General features: G+C 34.4%; 3 protein-coding genes across 3 annotated transcripts; 1 reads left to right on the top strand and 2 right to left on the bottom strand.

Moving 5' to 3' along the window:
• Positions 1-386: 386 nt before the first annotated feature.
• Positions 387-3,534, bottom strand: LOC127092676 (uncharacterized). The gene is made up of 10 exons (XM_051031560.1): positions 3,273-3,534; positions 2,980-3,195; positions 2,639-2,893; positions 2,145-2,546; positions 1,819-2,069; positions 1,577-1,744; positions 1,372-1,476; positions 1,209-1,275; positions 714-809; positions 387-623 (listed from the first exon to the last, which is right to left on the bottom strand). Exons 1-10 carry the CDS (start codon positions 3,531-3,533, stop codon positions 468-470), a joined length of 1,977 nt encoding a protein of 658 aa, XP_050887517.1. The 5' UTR covers position 3,534; the 3' UTR covers positions 387-467.
• Positions 3,535-3,653: 119 nt separating this feature from the next.
• On the bottom strand, positions 3,654-6,830 carry LOC127094456 (uncharacterized). Its single transcript, XM_051033287.1, has one exon. The coding sequence runs from the start codon at positions 6,828-6,830 to the stop codon at positions 3,654-3,656; it is 3,177 nt and encodes a 1,058-aa protein (XP_050889244.1).
• A 264-nt stretch (positions 6,831-7,094) lies between these two features.
• LOC127094455 (uncharacterized) lies at positions 7,095-9,378 on the top strand. Its single transcript, XM_051033286.1, has 6 exons — positions 7,095-7,424; positions 7,898-7,984; positions 8,068-8,159; positions 8,514-8,604; positions 8,686-8,745; positions 8,926-9,378. Exons 1-6 carry the CDS (start codon positions 7,095-7,097, stop codon positions 9,361-9,363), a joined length of 1,098 nt encoding a protein of 365 aa, XP_050889243.1. The 3' UTR covers positions 9,364-9,378.
• Positions 9,379-25,365: the final 15,987 nt, after the last annotated feature.

Below are 25,365 nucleotides of genomic sequence, written 5' to 3'. Positions count from 1 at the left end.
TGGTAGATATATACATTGAATTTTAGGACATTTACACCCTATTTAATATAAAACGGGTGTAAATTGTCACCTACATACATTGAAGTTAAACGAATTTACACCCTATTATAATTCAAACGGGTGTAAAATGACAAATATTTACACCCTATTTTTGATATATCAAATGTAAAATATCTTATAATTACATTTAATTTTAACACATTTACACCCTATTTTGTGTATGAAGGGTGTAAAATATCTCAATTTTTTTAAAAATATTTTATTTGAAATTTCATTAAACCAAATATTTTTATATATTCCTGGATATTCAATAAAAAACAAAAATAACCAAAACAAACATTTCTCTAATCTTTAGAATCTTGCACCAAGTCATACATCAACAAAAATTGTATTCATGTAAGAAAAAAATTCAACCACTTTGTTCATGTAACTTGTACCAATAAATCATTCATGGAACAAAAATATATCTATATATAAGTTTTTTTTAATCGCTTCTGTTTTGTCATTAAATCTTTCTTTTCCTGGTTCTCTTGCTCTTCAACCTTTTGCAAAAAGAATTGAGCCCAAAGTTGTCGGATGTGATCAATTGACTCTTTTTCATATGATGAGGTGTCTGTGAATATCTGCAAGTTCAAACATATAATAAATTAAACAACTACATGTTAAAACAATAATTTACATGTTTTTCATTAAATATATGTAATATAAAATACCTCATTGAATCTTTCAACAATACAAGCATCAATAATGTCAAACATATTTTTCATGACATAATATCCACATGCCCATCCGTTATCTTGTTGATGCCCCTGCATATAAACTCCTAGTTACATTAAAGCCACCAAAAACAACAACATCACAAACTTTTTTCCTTTTTCACAAAATTTGTACCAACACTAACTTTCTTCACTCGACATAGAAACACATACAATTTTAGTTGGTTCAGAGCATGTACAACTATAATTTTATCACCATAAGTGCAATTCAGTAATAAATATACTACATGTTTATAATGATAACTTACAAATATATCACTTGCAATTATAAAATCGGAATTTTCTTTTTCTTTATCTCATTTATAATAATATAAATAATCAAGATATATGGGCATTTAATACCTCTTTATAAATGGTATCTTTCAAGAACTAAAAAATCAAGCCAACACACCAGTATTCCAAGAAACGACAATATAGTAAAACAAATCTTACCATAATATTCTTCCAATTAGGCTTCTTCTTCTTAATACCTCTTAATAAATGATAACCTTCTAGAGCTCTGATAAAAGAGTTGTCAACGAAGTAAGTTATAAATATAAAGACTATGTGTACAAAAATTTAGTATAAATGATATCTCTCTATTTAGGCTTCTTACCCCTCCAATATGACCTTAATATTTTTCTTAGGAGATCTGTTTAATGAACAAAACCAAAAAATAATATTATCTTCAGGACAAATGACAAACAATTGCCAGTGATTGCTGTAAATTTACAAAAAAAAAGTGTTAGAATCAATAAAATTTAAATATTACAAAATAACATATGAAAAACGATAAAACCTTGAAGGAAACATGTACTTACCTATTTAGCAATGGTCCTAAATAACATTTTTTTGGCTCTCCATCCAACTTATTTTGTATGTATGTTTGAATAACTTCGGCCGGTTTTGTGTGAACTAGTATCCTATTTGGATCGAGAAACCCAAATAGTTTGTTGAAATTCTTGGAGATACACATGCGATGTAGATATCTAAATTTTTGAAACAAATATTAATTATATTTGATACATAAAAAAAATAACTAACAATAGAATATGATACTTACGTGCACCATAAAGACAAGATAGATGTGGATAGCCATTTAATACCGGAAGTTAATTCATTAAGATCCACCCTATCAATAAAAACTGAGAGTTCACTTGTTTCATGATCCAAATCTAGAGAGAATGAATTTTCCTTGAGATTGTTAATCTTTTTGAGGTAATCTTCAGAAGCATCCATTTTTTTAGTTAAATCTTCAGTAGTCATAACCTTTGAGCAACTTCCGTTAGTGCTCGTACCCACAGATTCTACATGCTGTATCAAGTGAACATTAATTAAATTAATTTTTTTCTAATTTTTAGTAGATTAATTGTATCCAGTTACGCATACCTCTTTTATAAACATCTCTTTAGGCCTCTCGGAGCGGAGCTCCAATTGCATCTGTTGTAGGAGTTTCATTCCTTGTTGGATTTGAGCTCTCTCCTCTTGCATCTCTTTTTGCATTTGTTGTTGGAGCTCTGTTCTTTGTTGTTGGAGATGTTTTTGTAATTTATGTTGGAAATCTATATTCATTTTTTGCTCCAAGGCTTGAAGGTGGGCTAGAAGGTCATCTTGAGAGACACCTCCTAAGGTGGAGCGTGAACTTTTTCCATAGAATTTCTTAAAGCCCACACCCCTAGGAGCAGTGCGGATCCGACCAGGGTGTTCATTTATTCCAAGGGCAACAGTCAAGATATCGTCACGCCCTTCAAAGACAATAGTACCTTGTGTATTTTTTTCCACTAACTCTCCCTAAAACATTTAGATACATATAAAAATGATGTAAAATGATTACTAAGTTATGAATGAAATTTAAATTTATCAATAAATCTTTTATTACTTACAATCTTAGATGCTACTAAGTTTGTTGCCTCAGATGTAAAATTTCCCGATGGCTTCTGTCGAGCCATCAACCATGCCTCATATCGCTTTAGTTCGGGAGGGTCAACCATCAAACTTTCATCACCTTTGGCCTCTTCAATCACTTTTTTCCTCCTCTCTTCCATTACGGTGGCCCTAAGTTTTTCATAACCACCACGAGACAAAATATGAGGGTGGATATTCTTTGATGCATGTGTCTTTCCTTTTAGCCTTTTCTCCTATTACAAATAAATCACATTAAACTAAACGTCAAAAACCAAATCAATTTAGATAACATAAAAATAAATCTACAAATTTAACTAACTTGAAAATCTTCTTTTTGTCGAGTCTGGACAAACAAATCCCAATCTTCTTCTTTGATAAATTTATACTTTTCAAATGGAGTTGTATTTCCATGCTTATCTCCTTTCCCAAATATATAGACATTTGAGAGCAATGTCTTAAATTGCTTCAATCGTTCCCCCATATAAACAAACCAATGCTTCCTAAATTCTTTATCAGTGGGGCAAGTGAACTTACACTTCAAAACATAAGGAGTGTTAGTAATTGAAGCAATTATAGATAATAACTTTAAAATAATTAATTAAAAATGCATACCGTGATATCGTCCCATATCACGTCCTTCAACTTATCGCTTATCTTTTTCCATTGCTTTTCATTTATACTAACCTTGCTACGTGCAATGAATGACAAATAACTTTTAAACTTTGCAGCATACTGACCAATGGGTTGGAAGGTATCAGGATCAAAATCAATTTGGTATTTTTCACCATCAGGAAGTTTGGCAATGAAACGTAGCAATGCTGTGACACCTCTAGTCTTCTTTTTTTTTGGTGAAGAGCTAGATGGTTTATCCATAATTCCTGTTTAGAGAGAAAACAATATTAGTCAAAACTAAAATTAAAATGAATAATAAACATAATAACAATTTATTAACTAAAATATAGTTATTAGTAAAATATAGATGGTTTTTCTTGGTTATTTGTTATTATCCTCCAAAATCCCTTCTTGATGATCATAACGAATGGCATAAACATCATCAACTTCATTTTCATCATTAAAATAAGGCCTTTGTGTTGAAAAAGAAGTATTGTGATCAATGTCTAGAGTTGAATCTTCATTTTCATCACTATAATTCATGTTTCTTCTTTGGAGGACAACAGACCACCTAGTGTTCGAGGGATCCTTTACATAAAATACTTGTACTGCTTGAGCTGCCATGATAAAAGGTTCATCCTTATATCCTACCTTATCAAGGTCCACCAATGTAAATCCTAATTCATCAGTTTGCACACCATTGTTACTATTAACCCATTTACATTTAAAAATAGGAACTTTAAACTTAACATAATTGAGCTCCCATATCTCTTCTATAACGCCAAAGTAAGCTGTGGATGCCAAGACAGGGTTTTTATCCTTTGAACTAGAAAAGTGCATTGAAGAAGCTGTTATCATTACCCCACTATTTTGCATGGTACTCTTGTCATCCTGTGATTTTGTACAAAAAGAAAACTTATTTATATCGTACCCACTCCAACATAAAACATTAAAGCTAGGCTCGTATGCTAGAAACTTTAATGTATCAGAAGCATTATCATCATTCATAATCTTGGTTTTAAACCATTTTGAGAATGTTCTGTTATGCTCTTTCAACACCCATTTTTCAGTCATACGAGGGTTTTTAGCTTTGACAATGGTTTGATGTGTACTCAAGTATGGATGAACCTCGTCAGTGTTATTCAATATATACAAATGTGCTTGAAAAACTTCCCCTTCGCCCATATGCTTAACCTTTAGACGTGTACCCTTACCGTCACATCTTCCATCATGACGAGACTTGGGTAGTCCTACAGGTTTTGCATCTGACAAATAGTCTGTACAAAATTCAATGGCTTCTTCTGTGATGTACCTTTCAACAATAGATGCTTCAGGACGATAATAATTCTTCACATAGCCTTTCAATATCTTCATGTATCGTTCAAAAGGATACATCCACCTTAAATAAACAGGACCACACAATCTAATCTCTCTAACTAGATGAACAATCAAGTGAACCATGATGTCAAAAAATGAAGGAGGAAAAAACATCTCCAACTGACACAAGATAATAATTGACTCGTTTTCCATCTCGTCCAATTTATCAGGGTCAATCACTTTGTTACAAATATCATTAAAGAATAAGCACAATCTAGTTATGGCATGTCGGACATTTTTTGGCAAGATGCCACGAATAGCCACAGGTAGTAGTTGTTGCATCAAAATGTGGCAATCGTGAGATTTTAAACCAATTAGTTTGAGATCTTGTATTGACACGAGACTTTTGACATTTGAGGAGTATCCATTTGGCACTTTCACACCTTGTAGACACTGGCAAAATTTTCTTTTCTCTTCTTTTGACAATGTATGACACGCCGGTGGCAAATAGGTTTTGTTACCTCTTGGTTGAGGAGCTAACTCCTCTCTTATTTTCATCTTAACCATATCTAAACGAGAACTTAAACCATCTTTGGTCTTACCTTGAATATTAAGAAGTGTTCCGATTACACTATCACACACATTTTTTTCCACATGCATTACATCAATACAATGTCTTACATCAAGACTGGACCAATATGGAAGGTCAAAGAACACTGAACTCTTCTTCCATATATTATTACTTGTAATCTTTTTTTGTTTTTTTCCAAAACTAACACTTATGTTCCTCACCCGATGATAGACTTCTTCTCCAGTTAAGGCCTTTGGGGCAACTTTATACTCCTGATATCCATTAAAAGCCTTTTTCAATCTTCGATATGGGTGATTATGATTAAGAAATCTTCGGTGTCCAAGGTAAACAGTCTTTTTTCCTTTCTCTAATTGATGGTAGCATGTATCTTTTTCACATATAGGGCATGCTTTATGCCCCTTAACTTTATAACCAGACAAGTTACCATAAGCTGGAAAGTCATTGATGGTGCAAAATAACATAGCCCGCAATTTGAAAGTTTCATTTGAAAAACTATCAAATACATCAATTCCTTCATCCCACAACTTTCTTAAGTCATCAATCAACGGGCTTAGATAAACATCTATGTCATTTCCTGGTTGTTTTGGTCCAGAAATCATCATAGATAACATAACATGTTTCCTCTTCATGCACAACCAAGGAGATAAATTATAGATAATCAAGAGAACGGGCCATGAACTATGGTTACTACTTAAACTACCATATGGATTCATTCCATCAGTAGAAAGTCCAAGCCTAAGGTTTCTTGGTTCAATGCCAAAGTCTGGAAATAAAGTATCAACCTTCTTCCATTGCAAAGAGTCGGCTGGATGCCGAATTTTTCCATCACACTTCCTTTCTTCTGCATGCCATCTAATATTCTTCGCATCATTTAAATTACCAAACAATCGCTTAAACCTTGGAATAATTGGAAGGTACCATAACACCTTTGCTGGAGGACCCTTTGTGGTCACATCACAACCTTCATCATCACTCTTCTTCTTATAGCGTGATGTCATGCACTTGGGACATTTTTCTTTCTCTTCATTATCTTTCCAATACAATATGCAGTCATTAGGGCATGCGTGTATTTTCTTATATTCTATACCCATTGGACATAATATCTTTTTTGCCTCATAGGCCCGGTTCGGCAACATGTTTTCTTCCGGTAACATTTCCTTCAACAACTCTAACAATTGTGTGAAGCTTTTATCTGTCCAACTATTAATCGCCTTCAAATTGAACAATCTTAGCACAGCCGACAGTCGTGTGAAGTTTTTACAATTTGGATACAAAGGGATTTTACTGTCATTGCAAAGAGTATCATGTATATTTGCCCGTTGAAAAGAGTCTTGTCCAATATCACGGATCATATCTTCTAGACGATCACCCATCTCTACATCAAACTCTTCTTTAGGAGAGGCCTTTGGCGCGTCAGACAATTCACCATGCCATATCCACTTTGTATAATTTTGACAAATCCCGTTAACTCCTAAGTGTTCCCATACGATGTGAGCCTCTAAAGGTGCAATATTGACACACTTAGCACAAGGACAGTGAAATCTTCCATTACTTTCAGGAAGATTAGTTTCAGCAAATTTCAAAAACTCTAACACTCCTTTCTTATACTCCTCGGATAGGCGATTTTTTTGCATCCAACTACGATCCATAACTATGTAAAGAACAAAAAGAATTGTAGTTAAAAGATGCACTTACAAGTATAATACAACTAGTGTTTCTTATAAATAATACAACTAGTCTTGTGAGGAAACCATAATTTTGATCATAAATGTGTTAAGTTAGTGACAACTAAATTGACAACTAAAAACACAGTTAGCAAACTAATTTTACAAACTCAGAAGCAAAACTAGCGAACAACGCTGAATTATAACAACCACCTCCAATGAATTTCTCTCAATGCAGAATATGAACCAATGCAGAATATGAACCAACAGTTACCTATGCAAATGCAGAGACCATATGGCATGCATCCTGTTCAACAACAACCTATGTTTGGCTTTCCTCCTAACCAACTGCCTCCTCATCCTATGGTCCCTCAAAATCCAACGTTTTCTGGAAATTCTCAGTTTGGTGTTGTGCCTGGAAATCAAGTCAGGCCACCGATTGCCCCAAATCCGGCAGCCGGGAACCCAAATGGTTTTGTATCAGGTCCTTTTCCATCTCAGCAGTTACAAGGGAATACTTCTGTGCCACATAATACAAACAATGCTCAAAGTTCTGCATTTAGGAATTCACATTCACAGGTATTTTGAAACTGAATGTGTTTGTCTTTTCATTGCAGTGTTCTCAAATAGCGCGTTATAGCATTGTCGCGAAGTGAAGTTTTAACTAACCACAGTCGTTTAGTGATACATGATTTACTTTAGTACAAAGTGTTGTCAAATAGTGGTTATAGCCAGTGTCGTCTTAAACTTTCGGAGGCCCTGTGTAGCTTAGCCAGAATTTAACTCTAACAAATAGAGCCCTATTTTGCCAAGGTTTAGCAGTGATAAACATTTTATGCGACCCTATTTAGTCACGGGTGAACCTGCCTTGCACGCTCTCAAGTATGATCCTGACTATATTAGGGCCTTAGCACTAGTGTAGCAAAATTTGAAGTTGAATATACTTCTACTTTCTGTGATCAGCTATTGACAACATTGCTTTAATGTGTATTAGTCATGTTTATCAATTTGCTAAGGATTTAGTTTAATGCAAATCTGAATTGTCGCTGCAGGAAAATCCTAATAGCAATGTCAACACTAATTTTGCAAACTCTAACTGGAAAGGATCGCCAAACAATAACTTCAAAGGAAACAGGAGAGCAGGGTTTTCAAAAAGATCGTAAGGGTAGAGGTTTGAACTCTTCTACTTTGTATCGAGATGAAAACAATTTTCTGCTGTTAGACTAATGCTTGTGAGAAAAAAACAGGTCCCAACAATGAGAGAGCAGGAACTTTTGGTTTAAATTCTGAGGAACATCAGCAGCAACCACAAAGGTAGCTTTAACATTGTCCGACTTTCCAATAATATCTTACCAATCTTTTACTTCCTATCACTGCCTCTCACTCACCAATCATCCACCAAAATCTAATTTTCGTTACTTCTATAAGTTACAAGGTGAATCGGCAATAACTGATTCTCAAAAGTTCTGTTAATTGGTTCACAAGTTCCAATTCACGATTTTGGTTCCGAACTTAAATTTTAAATAACCATCCAAATGGAACAGAAACCTCATTTGTGGTGCTGGTTTTAGTAATCATGTATTATTTCCTCATCAGGGTTTAGTTCGATCTTTGCACCGATAATATCATAACACTTACGCTTTTATTATTTGTCCTTCTAATCATTAGATCCTATTCTGCGACTTATTCTGAGCAAGAAATTCTACGATGGCGTGACGCACGGAGGAAGAATCACCCTTCCAGAGAAAAAAATGAGAAGGTTTCAAACAATCTACTCTATCTGCTTGTGTTTATTAAAATGTTATTGACTAATTAATAATAACCAAATTACTACTTGCAGACGCAGAGTGAACAATCGAAAGACTCCAAGTGCATTGATAGAGAGGTTTTACAAAGAGAGGTATACTTATTGATAGAGAGGTTTTGCGATACGCTAGTTTGTTCAAAATGTTGTCGGATAGCCACTATAGCATTATTGCATAACAAAGTTTGAATAAACGGCTATTTTCTGCGTTTCGCAGTCGACAACACTGCATAGTTTTGCAGATCTCGAACTTAGCATATATTTTTGTCATTGCAGCTCAAAGAGGTTTTAGCAAAGCAAGCTGAGTTGGGAGTTGAAGTTGCCGAAATACCTTCATACTATCTGAAGAATGCTGCAAATCAAGGCCTTCAGAGTGAAGAGAATGAAACCCCATTTACCAACAAAAGAAAATTCAAAAACAAGGCAAGAAGGAATCCAAACAAAAGGCGTCGGAACGGCAAGAAGCAGAAGCTGGCTGACAAAGATTTTTTAGAAAACAAGAAGAAGCCAACTTTATTACAGAAACTCTTGAGTGCAAATATAGTGAGGGATCAAAGCTACCTGTTTCAGGTTTTCAGGTTCATGACAGCGAATTCGTTCTTGAAGGATTATCCTGATAAGCCTCTGGTATATCCACCAGTTTTGGTAAAAGAAATGGGGTCTGAAGTTTATGATGGAAAAAAAACATTTGCATGGCGGAAAAGATGTTGTTGAAGATGGTACCAAGGGAATAGTTGAAACACAACTTGTTGGGAAACAAGTTTATTACTAGAACAGATCAAAGAAGTATGAAAATCCTGATGGATCAATCACTGCAAACTTCTGAACAACAGACGTGGTTACAGAAATTTCTGGGGTACGATTTCAAGATTGAATATAGACCAAATAGCTTACCAAATAGCTTACCATATGCAGACTCATGAACATAAAGAACAGGCATGCTCTGTTAAGCAGGCTTGCGACAAATCCAACAATCCTAATATAAAAGAACAGGCAGGCTCTGTTAAGCATGCCAGCAAATTCCAATGAAAATCCCATCTTGGAATTGTCGTTGGGCTTGGGAACTCGCGGAAAATGCCCTAAACGTTCAATCATAACATTGATACTACAATTTTAAATGAAAATCAAACAAGAAGCTGAAACATACTCAAACTGTTTCAGCATTACACAATCTGTGAAAGAGATCAGAATAATAGAACCATACGAAAATATACAAAAACTGTTTCAATGTTAATTCCAAACAGAACCAATGCACAAAACAATCAACACAACCAATGCACAAAACAATTAACACAACATTCAAAATCAACCATGTGTTCAAATATTATAGAGGCAGTGGGAAAAAGATTTACCTGATTGTCTCAAACTTGCAAATCAATAACCCGTTGTTGATGTTGCGTTATGTTTCTATGGAGATGAAAAAACCTTCTTCGATGAGTCGTCGAGCAGCTGCTAGTAGCTTTCGTAAAGATCGTCCAGCACAATGGTTAAAATAATTTTGATGAGTAAAGATCGTCCAGCACAATGGTTAAAATAATTTTGATGAGTAGATGAATGAAAACAAACGAATAAATGAATAAAGTACCTTCCAAGCGAGTTCGAAACTGATGGAATTAACGATGAAACTAGAAGAAACCCAGCAAAGAAAAGTAAGAACAACAACGAATGAATCAACTTTAATATCCAAAGCAGCGTAAAAGAGAGTATAGAAAACGGTAAAGAAGAATGATGAAGCCGTTGTGGGTTGTGAAGATTTCCGAGCAATCACGTTCTTTGTTCCTTTTTCACTATTTCTTGCACTTCATCGATGATGAAAAGTTTCTAAAATGTGAAATGAAAAGAAAATTTGGAACATGAGAAGTCATGGTTATATTTTAGGCGGTAATGATAAATTGTACTTAGGGTTTCCTAAATTTACACCCTATTTTAATATAACGGGTTTAATATAAATTTAGTCATTTATATTGTTATAATTATACACCCTATTTTTAAATATAGGGTGTCTATTGTTATATTAATATTCCAAAATTTACACTCTATTTTAATATAACGGGTTTAATATAAATTTAGTCATTTATATTGTTATAATTATACACCCTATTTTTAAATATAGGGTGTCTATTGTTATATATTAATATTAAAATTTATTATTTTTTTAAGAAAATTTAAGATTAAACAAATAAGAATAATAAAAGTTATTGTTTAAGGCACGAATATTTTATTTTTATTTTTAAATTTACACCCTTTTTTTGAATATCAGGTGTAATATAGAGTTGATAATAAATAATATTTGAATTTACACCCGTGATTTAAAAATAGGGTGTCTATTGTTACGTACTAAAATTCAAAATAAGACTTTATTTACAAAACTGCCACCGCATTTGCTATTTACACCCGTTTTTTGTAAAACGGGTGTAAATTTACAAATTATATTATTCTTTTTTGTACTAGTGAATCCATCAACAGTTTCATGTAGTCGAGCTTGTAACCTCCATTCAAGCTCCAAAACCGCTTCCTGCAATTGTGCTCGTAACCTTCAACCAACCACCGCATCGTGTTCGCATCGTTCCATACGTTCTGAAGCTATTTGAAAGAGTCTTATTTGTCGATTTAAGCATTTCGATATCAGAAGTTGCAATTGATACGCGAGGATTGAACAGATACGAAATCGAGCGGAATCAGCATTAGATAGAAGCAGCCTAATTTAATAATTTAGCGAGTATCCGCAGAAAACGTACCAGAATCTGATGCGGTGGTTCTTCGAAATCAATTTCACAGGTAATGTTTCATTCATTCCTCTTCGTGCTCTTCTTCTTCTCCTACTGCTTTTGATATTGTTGTTCTTATTCTTGAGAGTGATGGAGAGACGAATCAAGATTGATGCACTCTGTTGAATGGATTGAAACTGAATTGTTATTGTGACGAACTTTCCAAAACTGAGATGAACTGAATTCTGATTTTTTTTTCTGAAGAGATTGTGATGAATTAATTTATAGACCTTGGAATGTTAACTCCGTTAACTCTGTTAGGCAATTCCTAATTGAAGTTTATTGAGCGTTAGTTAATGACTTGTTAGTTAATGTATGAAGAGTTTTTTACTGAAATAATTAATTGGCTTGGTTATGTTAGTTGTAAGTTAGTGTTAACAGGATGAAAGTGAAATGAAACTTGATCCGCTCAACTTCAAATTTTCTGTTAGTTATTAATGTGTTTAGTGCATTGCTCTGTTCTGTTAGTGACTATTTGTTATGCTGCTAATTATAATTGAAGTTAGCTTGAAAAAATGTGATGAGCTTGAATCGTGTGTTAATTGGTTAATTGGTCAAACTTGTTTGCCTTGGCTTGAGGTAATGAATGGAATTGTGGATATATTGAAAATGATTTTTGTTAATTGACTTTTTACATGGTATCAATTCGAATTACATGTTTGTAATTGGCTCTGAATTGGCTTGGTGTGGAATTGTTCACTTGGCAATTGAAAATGTCTTGAAGAATTGAATTGTTCGCTTGCATATGGAATTGTTATGAAGAGTGGAATGGAATTGATTTGCTTATTTGTATGTTGACATTGCAAGGATTGGCTTACGTTTTGGAATCAAAATAGGGAACTTAGAATTGATGTTTAACATAAAATCTGTGCATTGTGAATGGGATTAAATGTGTATGGATTTTGTATTGAATATTATTTGGAATTGTGTATTGAATGGAAATTTATTGAATGTCAAAAATTGTTATGGAAAGTTAATTATGAATGTTTGGATTATGGAAAAGTTGATTGTATATGCAATTGTGTATTGAATGTCATATGGATGTGGAACTCTTATTGAACAAAATCAATGTTAAGTTAAGTTTACTTATGTTAAAAAAGTTAGTGATAAAACAACAAATGACTTATTTTGGTTTTTCTAAACATGACGTGGATTAACCAAAATGAGAGTTTGATAATCATGGTGAGGGCTTAGGGAAGATGGTTGACTTTGGTCAACTTAGTTGACCAAAAAGTCAACAGTTGACCAAAGTTAACTATTGCTATTTTTTGTAATTATTTGTAGGAATAATGATGTAAATGATATTGTATGGACCTTCATGAATGCAAATAACTTCTTAGATTTAATGAAAAGTCTCATTTTCAAATTGTGATTTTTCCCTCCCAAAAGACATATGAATCATAGTTTTGAATTATGGACATGAACAAATGGACTTAGCAATGCACTATGAACTAAGAATCAAAGGATCAATAAATATATCATGGAGTATGAACCAATGAATCCATAATAAGAAATGAATCAATTCCCTATGAAGGTGAATGAAAACATGTATAACCATGGATGGAACAAAACCTTGTATAAACTAGATCTTCAAACCAAAAACCATGTAATGAATTCTAATCAACAATGATCGATGGAAAGTGGTATGATGCAAAACAGAGTGATCTAATACCCCATCTCAATGAATTAGGGTTTAAACAAACACAAGATCAATTTATAATACACATGCACACAATTAGGATTTTACGCACTATCTATGGTTAACAGGAAAACCTTAATGTTGAACCTCATAAACTAGAGTTTCAAGTTCAAATAAAGACCAACAAATGATCACCAATGATGAGAATCCTCAACCACGGTTTCAAACTCACATCAAAGTCTTTGGACAAAACACAAAGACAAATGATCATTAGACAGGCAACAATGAATCAAGGAACTAGTGTATCGAGCCATATGCTCAGAAGATGACAAAATAGGCAACAATGCTTCAAGAAAATAACCCACAAACCATTTGGGTTTCCATGATGACCCAAAGCAATCAAAGAGACTCATACCGAGGTGGCCCATAAGTTAGGGTTTCAAGGATCAAATGGTCCATCAAGGACAAGAACCAAGCAAACTAGGGTTTGCATGAATGAAAGATCAAGATGCAATCCCACAAGGTCAAGCAAAACCAAATTTTATTATTCACAAGCTTTGAATATATGATGTTTATGAGAAGGTGTTAATATGAATGCATGACGCATATGAATGAATGTAAATGAATCTTGTAACACCTTATACCCCGGATAATAGATTTTAAATAAAAATAACAGGAAAAGGATGTTAGTCTATCATAAATACTTCATAAATCATAAAAAAATAGATGTTGCACAACAGAAATTTATTTAGTAACACTATAAAACATGTCTGAATAGAACTAAATCAATACATCATAATCAAAATCTCATAATAGTTTATTGCAAATAAATCAAAGTAATGAAAATGGACGCTCTTATCCTCAGTGTTACAGATCAGAGCATTCTTATTTGAAAACTAGAATATATGGAAAATAAAAGTCTACTAAGAGGCAATAACTATCTCACTGCAATAACGAACCTCAGTCCTGCTAATTAGCTATGCAAAGCAGACCACAAAACCAAACAAACAAGAAAGGGGTGAGAATACACTTACATATAGTAATGGTGAAAGTTTCGGCAAACAGTATGATAATCGAGAAACGATAATTAACTCAAAACATGAATGATAATCACGCAATCACAAACACAAAACACAACATCGAAATAACCATTCATCACAAGACACATCAATGTATGCAAGACTAATGTTCACCAACTTCATCGCCTAAATGCATGTGGTACCAAAGTTTTGTGAATATTAAAGGTATGTTACTGATATTGTCCACCATCGTAAAAAGTCTACATCCCCTCAACTGAACTAATGATCCCCATCATAGGATCTGAGACATACCTCTAGTCCCTCAAATAGACTAACGATCCCCACCATAGGATATGAGGCCACCCAAAAATAAACCAAAGTTTCACCTATCTCCGAAATAGTATGAATGCATGACATGTTGTAAGGATTCAAACCGACATCCACAGAAAATCACTCAAACATCATCAAAGGTTGTACATTCACCAAAAATTAACATGTCATCATTATCATCATAACATGTTCCAAGTATGAACCTAAATGTCAGTCATAAGCCTCCAGAATAACATCGTAATATCGTAACATCGTTAACTCCTCAGAAATATTAAATTAAATTAAAAATAATGTTTTTACTTAATTTAATTTTATTACGAAAAGTTAAAGTTATCAAAACTAACATCATTAATTTTCCAACAAAAAAACTTATTTCAACTAAGAACAAAGATTTTGTTAGTTTTAGCTTTATTTATAAAAATTATTATTATTCACCAGAAAGATTAAACAAAACTTTGAAATTTATTATAATCAAAAGGTTAATCCTTATGGAATTGTCAAAGATCTTTAAATACATAAAAATAAAGAAACTCCGATGAGTCTTATGGGCTTTTATTGCTAAACAAAATAAATAAATAAAACAAATAAAATATAAATTTCTAAAATTTAAAAATATAGTAAAATGTTGTTTTCGAAACTTAAATGAACTTAAACGACAAACAAAAACGAAAAATAACTGCATAGCAGTGAATTTGACTTCAGGAACAATTTCCTTTCCGAAAAGATTTAATAATAAGAGTTATTATGACATCAGACGCGAAACTTGCCCAAAATTCTGCTGAATCGCTACGAAGTGTGACTTCTCCTTCGATATGTGCAACCAACTCTCTTACCTCAAATTTTCCAAGTTTCTACCTCGCAATGTCGAATTCTTACCGCATATAATTCCCAATGACAAATTTCCAAAAGCTATGATTTTCCCAAAAGATTAATTTTAGAGTTTTTATAGGAAAAAGTTATCGATTAACTTTTTTTATGAAAAAGGGATTACGGTTAACAGAACATCAAAAAGGACAAAGATTTACAAAATAGGATTATCCCTATAAGCACTTGTGGTATATTATCATATAGAATTGACCAAAGGGGTTTTTGGAAAAACCAATTTGGTCAAACATTTAGGGATTGATACTTTTTAATAAAACAATCACAAACATGAAATTTCATATTATATTGTGATTTAAAATTAAAATTCAATTTTATTAACAAAACACCAAAAACAATTTTATCGAACCAAAAATCATATTGATCACCAAATGGGATTATCCCATTTGGACACAGATCGTAACAACGATCGACTCCCAAAAACCAAATTTTCAATATAAAACATATTGTTCATACAAAATCATACAATATGTGACCAAAGGGGTTGGACCCAATCCCATATGGTCAGAGAAAATCAGCACAATAAAATACTTGTATTTTGATTCGATACATTTCACAGAGATAAAAATAACAATAACATGGCGATGATGAGAGGGTAAGGGAACCCTCATCATTCAGTTGCCTAAAACCCATCCTATGGTAAGAAATATTCCCCCCTTACCTTATCGATTGAGCTTTCAAGGTCTTGATGTTCCTCCCTCTCCAAATCGCTGCCTCACGATCGCTCCCGAAATGGTCTCCTCATACTCAAATGCATCGTTTTGCGATATGCCTTAAACCTTAATTTTGCCATCACTCCCAGACTCTCCATTATGATATATATTATGTTTAATCCAACTTTAAGATTAATTCCCAAATATTTAATCCTAAACAAAATATTTATTTAATTGATAAATAAAATAAATCAAATCTTAAATTAAATAATTATTTAATTAAGCATAACACCTTTAATATTTAAACAAAATATTTATTTGATTTTAAAAGGAAAATAGATTTTTAACAAAAGGTGTCACACTATATTTAAATAATTAAAAAATAATTATTATAAATCACAAATAATTATTATCGTTATTTTAAATAATTAAAATAAATTTACCGCTCTCACCCAAATATTTTAATAATTATTAAATTATTAAAATACCATCGAATACTCTAAAATATTATAAAACACCAAAAAACACACCAACATCACATAAATAAATTATCAAATAATTCGTAAAATGCTATAATTAAATAAAAACAATTAAATAAGCTAGGGGCGTTACAAATCTCAAGTCAATGATCAGATAAAAAATGAAAAGGGGAGGGAAAATTTGGGGGTATGACAATTGCCCCTATTTAATCATCTTGAACCTGAATGCACAAATTGCAAAAGTTTTTTGGATATTCAAGGTAGAAGAGGATTAAATATCAATGTATCCGAAAATTGACCCGTTAAGAACAGTTATAAGATAAGCACATATTTGGAATATGGAACGGAAGCTTGACTTTTATAGGTTCATCTGTTGGGGAATTGATTGGATTATTATGTGGGGAAATATATCAATCGCAAAGGGGAGACATGGTATGCATGTTATATGTATGAAAACATTTTATGACACGCGAAACCGTGTATGCTTATGTATCAAAGGTTAGAGATAGGGTATGGGTCTGGTATGGGGACAAAGAGCCCATAAGTTAAACATGAAAGATCCAGAATGCCCTTGCAGACAAGAGGTTTCAACTGAATCTTCCCTGATAGGGAGGTCAAAATAAATCATCAATTCATAGATTGGAAACAAAGTCAACCACAGAGGTTCTAAAAAGTTTATAAACCATGAAGGTTGGAAAAAGATTAAGGTTCGTCAACCATGAAGGTTGGGGGCGAGGTAATATCATTTGCGAAGATTGAAAAAAGGTTCATCAACCATGAAGGTCGGAAATAAAAGGATTATCAACCATGACTGTTGGAAAAAGATTCAACAACCCTGAAAGTTGGAAACAAAAGAAATATCAACTGTGAAGGTCGAAAAGTTTAACAACCGTGAAGGTCGAAAGCAAAAGGATTATCAACCGTGAAGGTCGAAAAAGATTCATCAATCACGAAGATTGGAGAAATAGGATCATTGACCATGAAAGTTGGAAAAATATTTATCAACCATGAAGGTTGGAAACAGAAGACCCTCAACCATGAGGGTTGGAAAAAGATACATCAACCATGAAGGTTGGAAAAAGATTATCAACCATGAAGGTTGAAAACAAGGGTCAACAACCATGAAGGTTGGAAACAAAGAGATTATCAACCGTGAAGATTGAAAAAGGGATACCAAGAAAATTGGGCTTTAAAAGATTCCAAACAGGTTGGATTTTGATGGAAGTGCCAAACAAGGCCATGCTTTAAAAGATACCAAGAAATTTTGGGATTTGGAGATGCTAATAAAATATTGGGCTTTGATTTTTATGATTTTCACACACGGCTTCATACTATACTAGATGGAATATATGTATGAGTGAAGAGATGTGATTAGTACATGATGATGATTTACGCAATGGTTAAATCAGATACTCATATGGAGGGTGGTAGGAAATCAGGGCTACGATAAAGATCATAAAGACGTGATTCTCTGACACCTACTTCGGTTGTTGTCACATATTTGGACTTGATCGAAAACATTGAGAGACTTTGTACCTTTGTAGCCTACCTCTGCCCCAATCAAATTGGTATCTGCATGAATTACCCCATTCACAAGCTATGAAGCAGTCACATTATCTAAAGACCTCAAACTGGCTTACCCCAGCGTCTTGGAGCTGAATCGTCTTGATTAACCATTTCCGGGAGTGATTGACTTCTCGTGCTCTTGAGGTGGCCTACTTTAAAGTGACTTTCCCCTGTCGGGCTGATTCACAGAGATTTGTCGAATCTCGACGTGATTGCCATAAATTGACTAGATTATGAAGAGATATGTGCTTTGGGATATCAAAATAAATGTTCAACCTTCCCATTGCGTAAGCTTTCTTGATGTCAAATGTTTGTTCACAAGTAAATATGCTCATTTTGAAAATGATAATTGTAATGCCGTGCTCATGCAAGTTTTGAAATTCAAGTATGTTCACTAAGATTATGATATATAGTTGTCGCATCTCGAAAAATACGATTCCTCGCAATGGTCGCGGAAAAATTTAGTTCGAACAGAGTCGCCACCAAACTTTATTTATCCCAATGAAGGAATAGGGAAATATCGATAAAACCTTTAGGAAATAGAATAATGGTTGTCGCAACCACATTCGCGTTGTACTCAACGGGAACCTTTTAGTTCTAATGTGCGTTTCGAGTGTTAATTTATGTTTGTTTGTTATCTTTGGGTTATAAAATTATTTAAAAAATAGAAATGGATGAGGATCTCAAAAGGGAAAGGGGAGTTTTTTTATTAGTGTGCTCGTGAAGATACAACAATCTCCTGCCTATGTATCCTTAAATAAGGAAATAAGAGCATTCGTAGTTCGGGGAACTACGGTTAGTTGGTGACTTTTAGTGAACAACTGTTTAGATCGCGTTCCAAAGGGTAAACGTTGGCTTGTCTACTCTCGACGAAGGCTTAAGCGTTGGTTTGTTGTGTGCATTAGAAAGGATTAAAGAGTGTTCTTTCTGAAAATAGTTTAGGTCACATGGGGGTGACAAGTTGGATTAATATGTGAGATATTTTGATTGGTTGCGATGTTTTTGGTTGGATGATGATTACTCGGATAGTCAAGTAAGACAACTCGTATCCTAGAAGTCGGGAAAGGGAATGGAAGACTCCAGACCATTTTCTTTTTCATCCTTAATTATAGAAAGGATTTGATAATAGTTAAGGTGTTTTGAATGAATGACGAATACTCGAATAATCGAGTAAGACAACTCGTATCCTAATAATCGGGAAAAGGAATAGAAGACTCTAGACCGCTTTCTGTTTCATCTGAATATTTATGAAAATAAGGTTGTATATGGTTGACGTATTTTAGAATGAACGACAAGTACTTGAATGACTGAGTAAGACAACTCATATCCAAGCATTTGAGAAGAGGAGTTGAAAGCTCAAAACCATCTCCTTTTTCGTATAGTGTGTTAAGAAAATGATTTGATTAAGTTGTATGTTTGCGGAAAAATGACAGTTATTCGACTGACCGAGTAAGAGAACTTGTATTCGACCAATTGAGGAGTGAAGTTGAAAACTCAAAGTCAACTCCCTTTTCACTTAGCTTACTATGAAAATATTTTGATTTAATCGGGGTTTGGAAGTTTGTAGAGAAACGACAATTATTTGACTAACCAAGTAAGAGAACTTGTATTCAAATAGTCGTGGAGAAAAAATTGAAGACTCAAAGTTATCTCCCTTTTGGTTTCTTATTGTAAAAGAATTTGATGTATTTGTGCTTTGGTGGATTAGAAATGTCGATTGTTTGATTAATCGAGTAGAAGAGTTCGTGTTTAAATAATCGAGGAGAGGAGTCGAAAACTCAAAATCATCTCCTTTTTATTCCTAAATGAAATAGTATTTAATTGTGATTAGGTATTTTAATTTAACTTTTATAAAGAATATTCGATGTCGGATCGAGGTTTAAAATTTGTATTTTGTGAATGAATTGAATTTATTTAGTGAATAATTCATCTAATCGATTAATTAAAACCGAATAGGTCTCATTGTAAGAAGGCCCAAGAGTGAGCCATGTGAGGTTGATGGTGATGCTTTTACAAGCGATCGACTTACAAAGGTGTTTTGAAAACGGGCTCGACTTTGAATCGAGAAATATGTGATTTATTTTTGAAATTGGTTTGAATGATTTTAAATCGGTGAAAATGACATAATCTTGTCACAGTTGTAACACACCATACATATGCATTCAAGACTTGGCACAAATAAGTGGGTACAAAATAATAATGCACATACATTCCACAAAAATGAGCTATTATTTATATTACAAATGATAGTAACAATAATATTATTAATTAATTAAATAATTAATGGATTATTTGGTTAAATAATATAAGTAATTAAATAGTAATGATATAACTAATTAAATAACTATCATTAGGGATTAATAACAACAATATATATATATATATATATATATATATATATATATATATATATATATATATATATATATATATATATATATATATATATATATATAATTTTGAAAGAAAGTAAATAAAATAAAATAAATGAAAGTAAATAAAATATTTAAATATTGTAAAATAATTAAATAAGTATCACTAGGAATTAATAACTATCTAATATATATTTATAAGTGTATATGAAAAATATAAAAAAAAAAAAAAGAACAAGTAAAAAATATAAAGAAAATGGGTTGCATCAAGTGAGGGCCCAAATATGGGCGCTGCTGGATAATAAAATGGGGTTTTAAATAGCAAAAAAAAAGTTTTAAGCCCAATCTAAGGGCCCAAAACGCAGGGAGAGAAGGCTGAGCCTGGTCAACCTGTTGACTTCCATTGGAATTCATGATCGTCAGATCCATTGATCTGACTTGGTCAAACGAAAGGGTGGCACTTGATTGCAGTGCACGGTTAGGAGACATGGGGGTGCTCACACTGGATCACCTGGTTGACCAAAGTCAACCCAGGCGTGGCCTCTCCACACGACGCCATTTGGCACCCATGCATCTACTCTCAGCACCATTTAAAAACCAAAAAGAGAGAGAAATCCTCATTCTCTTATTTTCTTTCTCTCTCTTCACACACGCTCTGCAACCCTCTCTTCTTCTTTCCGTCATACTCACGGCCAAACCTGTCGGAGAAGACGGTGGCGGCCGGCCAACCGTGGCGCCGCCGCCTTCTTCTCCAACGACCCTCAACCCTAAACCTAAAAGTCCAAACACATACCCCACCCCTTTTTGCTTCTGAATCCAAATCCGGCCTTGTTTTTTTAAAAATCTTTCTCAAATGGCCGGATCGAGCCCCCCCCCCCCCAAAACGGAGATTCAAGTCTCCGTTCGTTTCTCAACGTTAAGCAAGCGTAGCAACCACTAATGAGTTCGACACGGCGCGGTAAGAAAGCTTTCAAGAAAAACCCTAACCCTAATTTTATTTTAAAACCAACAGTTACTTATGATTTTGAGAAATTAAAAGAAAGGTTTTGTGTTTTATTTACAGTAAGATGTGAATTGCGAAGAAAGGAAAGAAGAGGCTACTTGGTTTGCGTTGCCGGCGATGATAAGCTCTTCCACCGTGCTTCAGATAAGTCTATTTCTTCCTCTTAATGCTCTTCGTCTCCCTCTATTTCTTTTCCTTTGGTTGCTATTGTTGTTCTTTTAATTGTTATGTGTTTAAATGTTACAAATATTTTTTTGATTTCTTCTCTTTTGATTCCAAAAAAAACTGTCCTCTGTTAATGTGTTATGGGTCCTTATATGATGAATTTTAGGTCTCAATATAACTTGTTAAGTTATCTCTTCCAGATTTTATGGGATGATTGTTATGTGGATTTAAGGTTGTTTGGATTAGTGTTCATTATGGCCTCTTGTGCAAAGCTTTAATCTGGCATTTTATTAATTATCTTTCAGTTTTCCATAAGCACTTATTTCATAAGCCTTTTTAATCTCTGAGTTGGTTTTGCAGGTTTGTAAAAAGGTGAAGAGATGTTGATTGAAAGGGAAGTTTTGCGCCTGCTTTAGAGGTTGGAATTGGGGGCGCTATGAGTTTCAAAAGGGGTTTTTGGAAATGTCTTTGAAGAGTTTGTTCTCAACCTGATGGATTTACAACAGTTTCTACTTTTTCAAATTTTTTCTGATGTACTTAGAATTCTTTGGATAATGTATAAGTGGATTATGTATTGGCTGTTTGTAACATGTGTACAATTTTAATTTAAAACCCTTTTTGGATAATTATGTAACTATTTTGGATTATTATTGTCATACCCCAAAATTTGCCTGTTAATTTTTATACTTTCAACAGAGGTCTATTCATTTTTCAAAGGAACAAAGATCCAGCGCATAGGCTACCAAATCCAGAAGATGACCTGAACTGTCATGCTCGCTAGGCGAGCAAAACCTTCGCTAGGCGAAGCCCACGCTTTCTCCTTCGCTCCAACGAACCTTGTTGATTTTGCTACTGGAATGCTCGCTACCTCCTCGCTAGTTGCTCGCCTAGCGAGTAAGTACTAGCTATGCTTTTATCCAAGTCTGGGAGCATTCGCTGGAACACTCGCTGAGTGTTCGCCTAGCGAACTCTTCGCTAGCTCACTCGCCTAGCGAAGCTTACGGATATACAAAAATTCTGGGCCTGAATTGCCTTTAGTCTGAGCCCACCAAGACACAAAAAATCATTACAAACGAGATAAACACTTTGTATACATTCGTACAAGAATCATTACAAAGTTAAACTCTCCTTTCAAAATATTTTCTAAACACACCACATTTCTCAAACACTTTCTCAAACAAGGAAAACATAAGTGAGTTAAGCAATTAAGAGCCCATGGATAACCATGGATACAAAGGATGCTAACACCTTCCCTTTGTATAATGTACCTCCCGAACTCAAAATCTAATCAAGGTCTTTCCTGTTCTTTTCCGCCTTTCCTTATTGGATAAAAGAAAAGTCAGTGGGGACTCTTGCTATCCGCAACATTGCTTTTCAAAGCAAAAACATAAAGTCAGTTCACCGTATCACAGAACTGGCGACTGTGCTGGGGACTCTTAAAAAGAGACGTTACCTTAAAGAGAAGATCACTTATGCTTTCGAATTGTTTCTTTGTCTGATTTACTTTTAAGGGATTGTTTGGGTATTCTATGCTTGAGTGAAATATCCTACACCCGGATCTAGTGTACCTTAGGTAAGTAGCAAGAGATCATCGCGAATGTCCGGTGTATACTGGAATGGTTAAAATGATGGCTACGGTTAATGCGACACTTTGGATGTCCTGATGTTCCTCATGTTTACTTGAGGAAAAAATTGGCGTCTGCGGGGTGTCATCAAAGCATTAACCAAACCTTTAGAACCCTAATTGACTCATCCTAGCCATTAGAAAGTAGTGAGAAAACTGACTTCGGTTCCGACTGGGGTTGGTTGATACTCGATACTACACTCTTTGAGATTGGACTTTAGGGAAACTTTGGTCAACCGCTTGGTGTTGCACTGAAGTGGACTTAAGGAAAGGTCGATGATTTGAGATCCTTCTAGAACCCGGTTACTATTCTAGGACAGGTGGAACCAACCAAACTTCAGTGGGGAGGGTACTTACCTATGGAACTCATGCAAGCCTTAAAACCTATGAATAATTGCGGTGTGAATTGTTTGTGTTTGTTACTTACTTAATATCATGACATCATAACATCATAACATCATAACATCATGACATCATGGCATTGTACTAACCATTTCGAGGACTTAGGGATTTAACTTTGTTCTGTTTTGTAAGGCTATGGCTTCCAAGAAGATCATCCGGATCAAATTTGTAGCGATCTCTCCTCAACTCAAGGATTTAGTGTCAGAACTTTCCGATCATGCTCGGTTCATCCAGAAACATGGTCATCTCCTCAAATTGGTTACCACCGGGTTCAAGGAAGATATGATGAGAGTTTTATTCCAGTTTTTTGATCCTAAACATCGTTGCTTCACCTTCCCAGATTATCAGTTGGTACCCACATTAGAAGAATTTTCCAAGTTGCTCGGGATACCTATCCTTGATCAAACACCTTTTAGTGGTTTAGAAAAGATTCTGAGGTCTGAAGAGGTTGCCGCGGCTTTACACATGACAAAGTCCGACATTGAAACTAATTGGGTAACAAGAAGTGAAGTTAAGGGTCTACTTGCCAAATTTCTGATAATCAAGGCCCGAGAATTCCTAAAAGCTAGGAATGTCCACGCTTTCGAAGATGTTCTAGCCTTACTAATTTATGGTTTGGTGTTATTTCCTAGTCCGGATCAATTCATAGACATGAATGCTGTTAAGATATTTCTCACTCATAACCCTGTGCCCACCTTGCTTGGAGACATTTTGCATTCCCTTCACACTCGTACTATGAAAAGGCAAGGGACTCTCATGTGCTGCGTACCTTTATTATCTAGGTGGTTTATTTCGCACCTTCCTCAATCAGTCTTGAAGAATGAGCAAAATTTGAAATGGTCTCAGAGGATAATGTTGCTCTCCCATTCAGACATCCATTGGTGTCCCCAACCCAAAGAAAATGTTATCATCATTGATCGTTGTGGAGAATTCTCTAGCGTACCACTCTTGGGGATAAGAGGAGGTATTACTTATAATCGTGCTTTAGCCCTACGTCAGTTTGGTTATGCTCGAAGAGATGGTCCACATGAAATAATTATCCAAGGCACTGTGTTTGACTATGACAACGATTCTCAAGGTCTCCGTCAAAGGTTTGTACGAGCTTGGGGCATGGTGAAAAGAAGTACTTTAGGACAAAAAAACTTTATTCCTATGGAACCTTATCTCAGATTGGTACGCGCTAGAGCTCGTGAGCTTATCATGCCATATCTTGTAATCGGACCTCTGATCGTTGAACCAAAAGTTGAAGGAGGTACCCCTCAGATCATTCCTTATCCAGATATGCCTACCAATGTTGAAGAATTGAAGAAATCTTGGATCCAGTTGAGAGAGGAAAGGGATACTTTTGAAGCTCAGTTTTGTGCTGAAAGGAAGAAAGTATTAGAGCTCACCGGCCAGCTTAATGAGGAACGAAGTCTCAATGCATATCTCCGCCCAAAAAGAAGCCGTCCCTGGGAGACTTGAGCTTTCATTTTTTCTTGTAATGAACATTGATCAAAGAAATTATTAATAAAAGATTCCCTTTTTGGTGGTTTACACAAAGTTAAATTCCAAAAGTCCTTGAAAACATTTCATACATTGCATAGCATAACATAACATTGCATAACAGGTACTCTAAAAGGATCAATGTTCTCAAGGTTTTCCTCCAATCAGGAAAATGGCTCTCGAACAAACTGTCAAGGATCTCCAGGCTCAGAATGCTCAATTCCAGGAGATGATCATGAAATTATCCAAGGGGCGGGAGGAACTGAAGACTCTATTGCTCGAGAAGAAGAAAGACAAGAAATCTGTGAGTTACATTAACCCGGGAAGAA

Source organism: Lathyrus oleraceus, chromosome 6, assembly GCF_024323335.1.
Source record: "Lathyrus oleraceus cultivar Zhongwan6 chromosome 6, CAAS_Psat_ZW6_1.0, whole genome shotgun sequence".
In the NCBI taxonomy this organism is placed as follows: domain Eukaryota; kingdom Viridiplantae; phylum Streptophyta; class Magnoliopsida; order Fabales; family Fabaceae; genus Lathyrus; species Lathyrus oleraceus.
The sequence above is the reverse complement of the archived record's forward strand: the minus strand, read 5'-3'. Positions and strand labels throughout refer to the sequence as shown.

Bases quoted from the DNA above. Each gene is read 5' to 3' on its own strand.
- LOC127092676 (XM_051031560.1), bottom strand. From the start codon at position 3,533: ATGGATAAACCATCTAGCTCTTCACCAAAAAAAAAGAAGACTAGAGGT. The intron at 3,196-3,272 runs GTATGCATTTTT...TATGTTTTGAAG, and splicing joins TGATATGGGACGATATCACG to TGTAAGTTCACTTGCCCCAC. The intron at 810-1,208 runs GTAAGATTTGTT...GTTTATATGCAG, and splicing joins CTAATTGGAAGAATATTATG to GGGCATCAACAAGATAACGG.
- LOC127094456 (XM_051033287.1), bottom strand. From the start codon at position 6,830: ATGGATCGTAGTTGGATGCAAAAAAATCGCCTATCCGAGGAGTATAAG.
- LOC127094455 (XM_051033286.1), top strand. From the start codon at position 7,095: ATGCAGAATATGAACCAACAGTTACCTATGCAAATGCAGAGACCATAT. The intron at 8,160-8,513 runs GTAGCTTTAACA...TCTAATCATTAG, and splicing joins CATCAGCAGCAACCACAAAG to ATCCTATTCTGCGACTTATT. The intron at 8,605-8,685 runs GTTTCAAACAAT...TACTACTTGCAG, and splicing joins CCAGAGAAAAAAATGAGAAG to ACGCAGAGTGAACAATCGAA.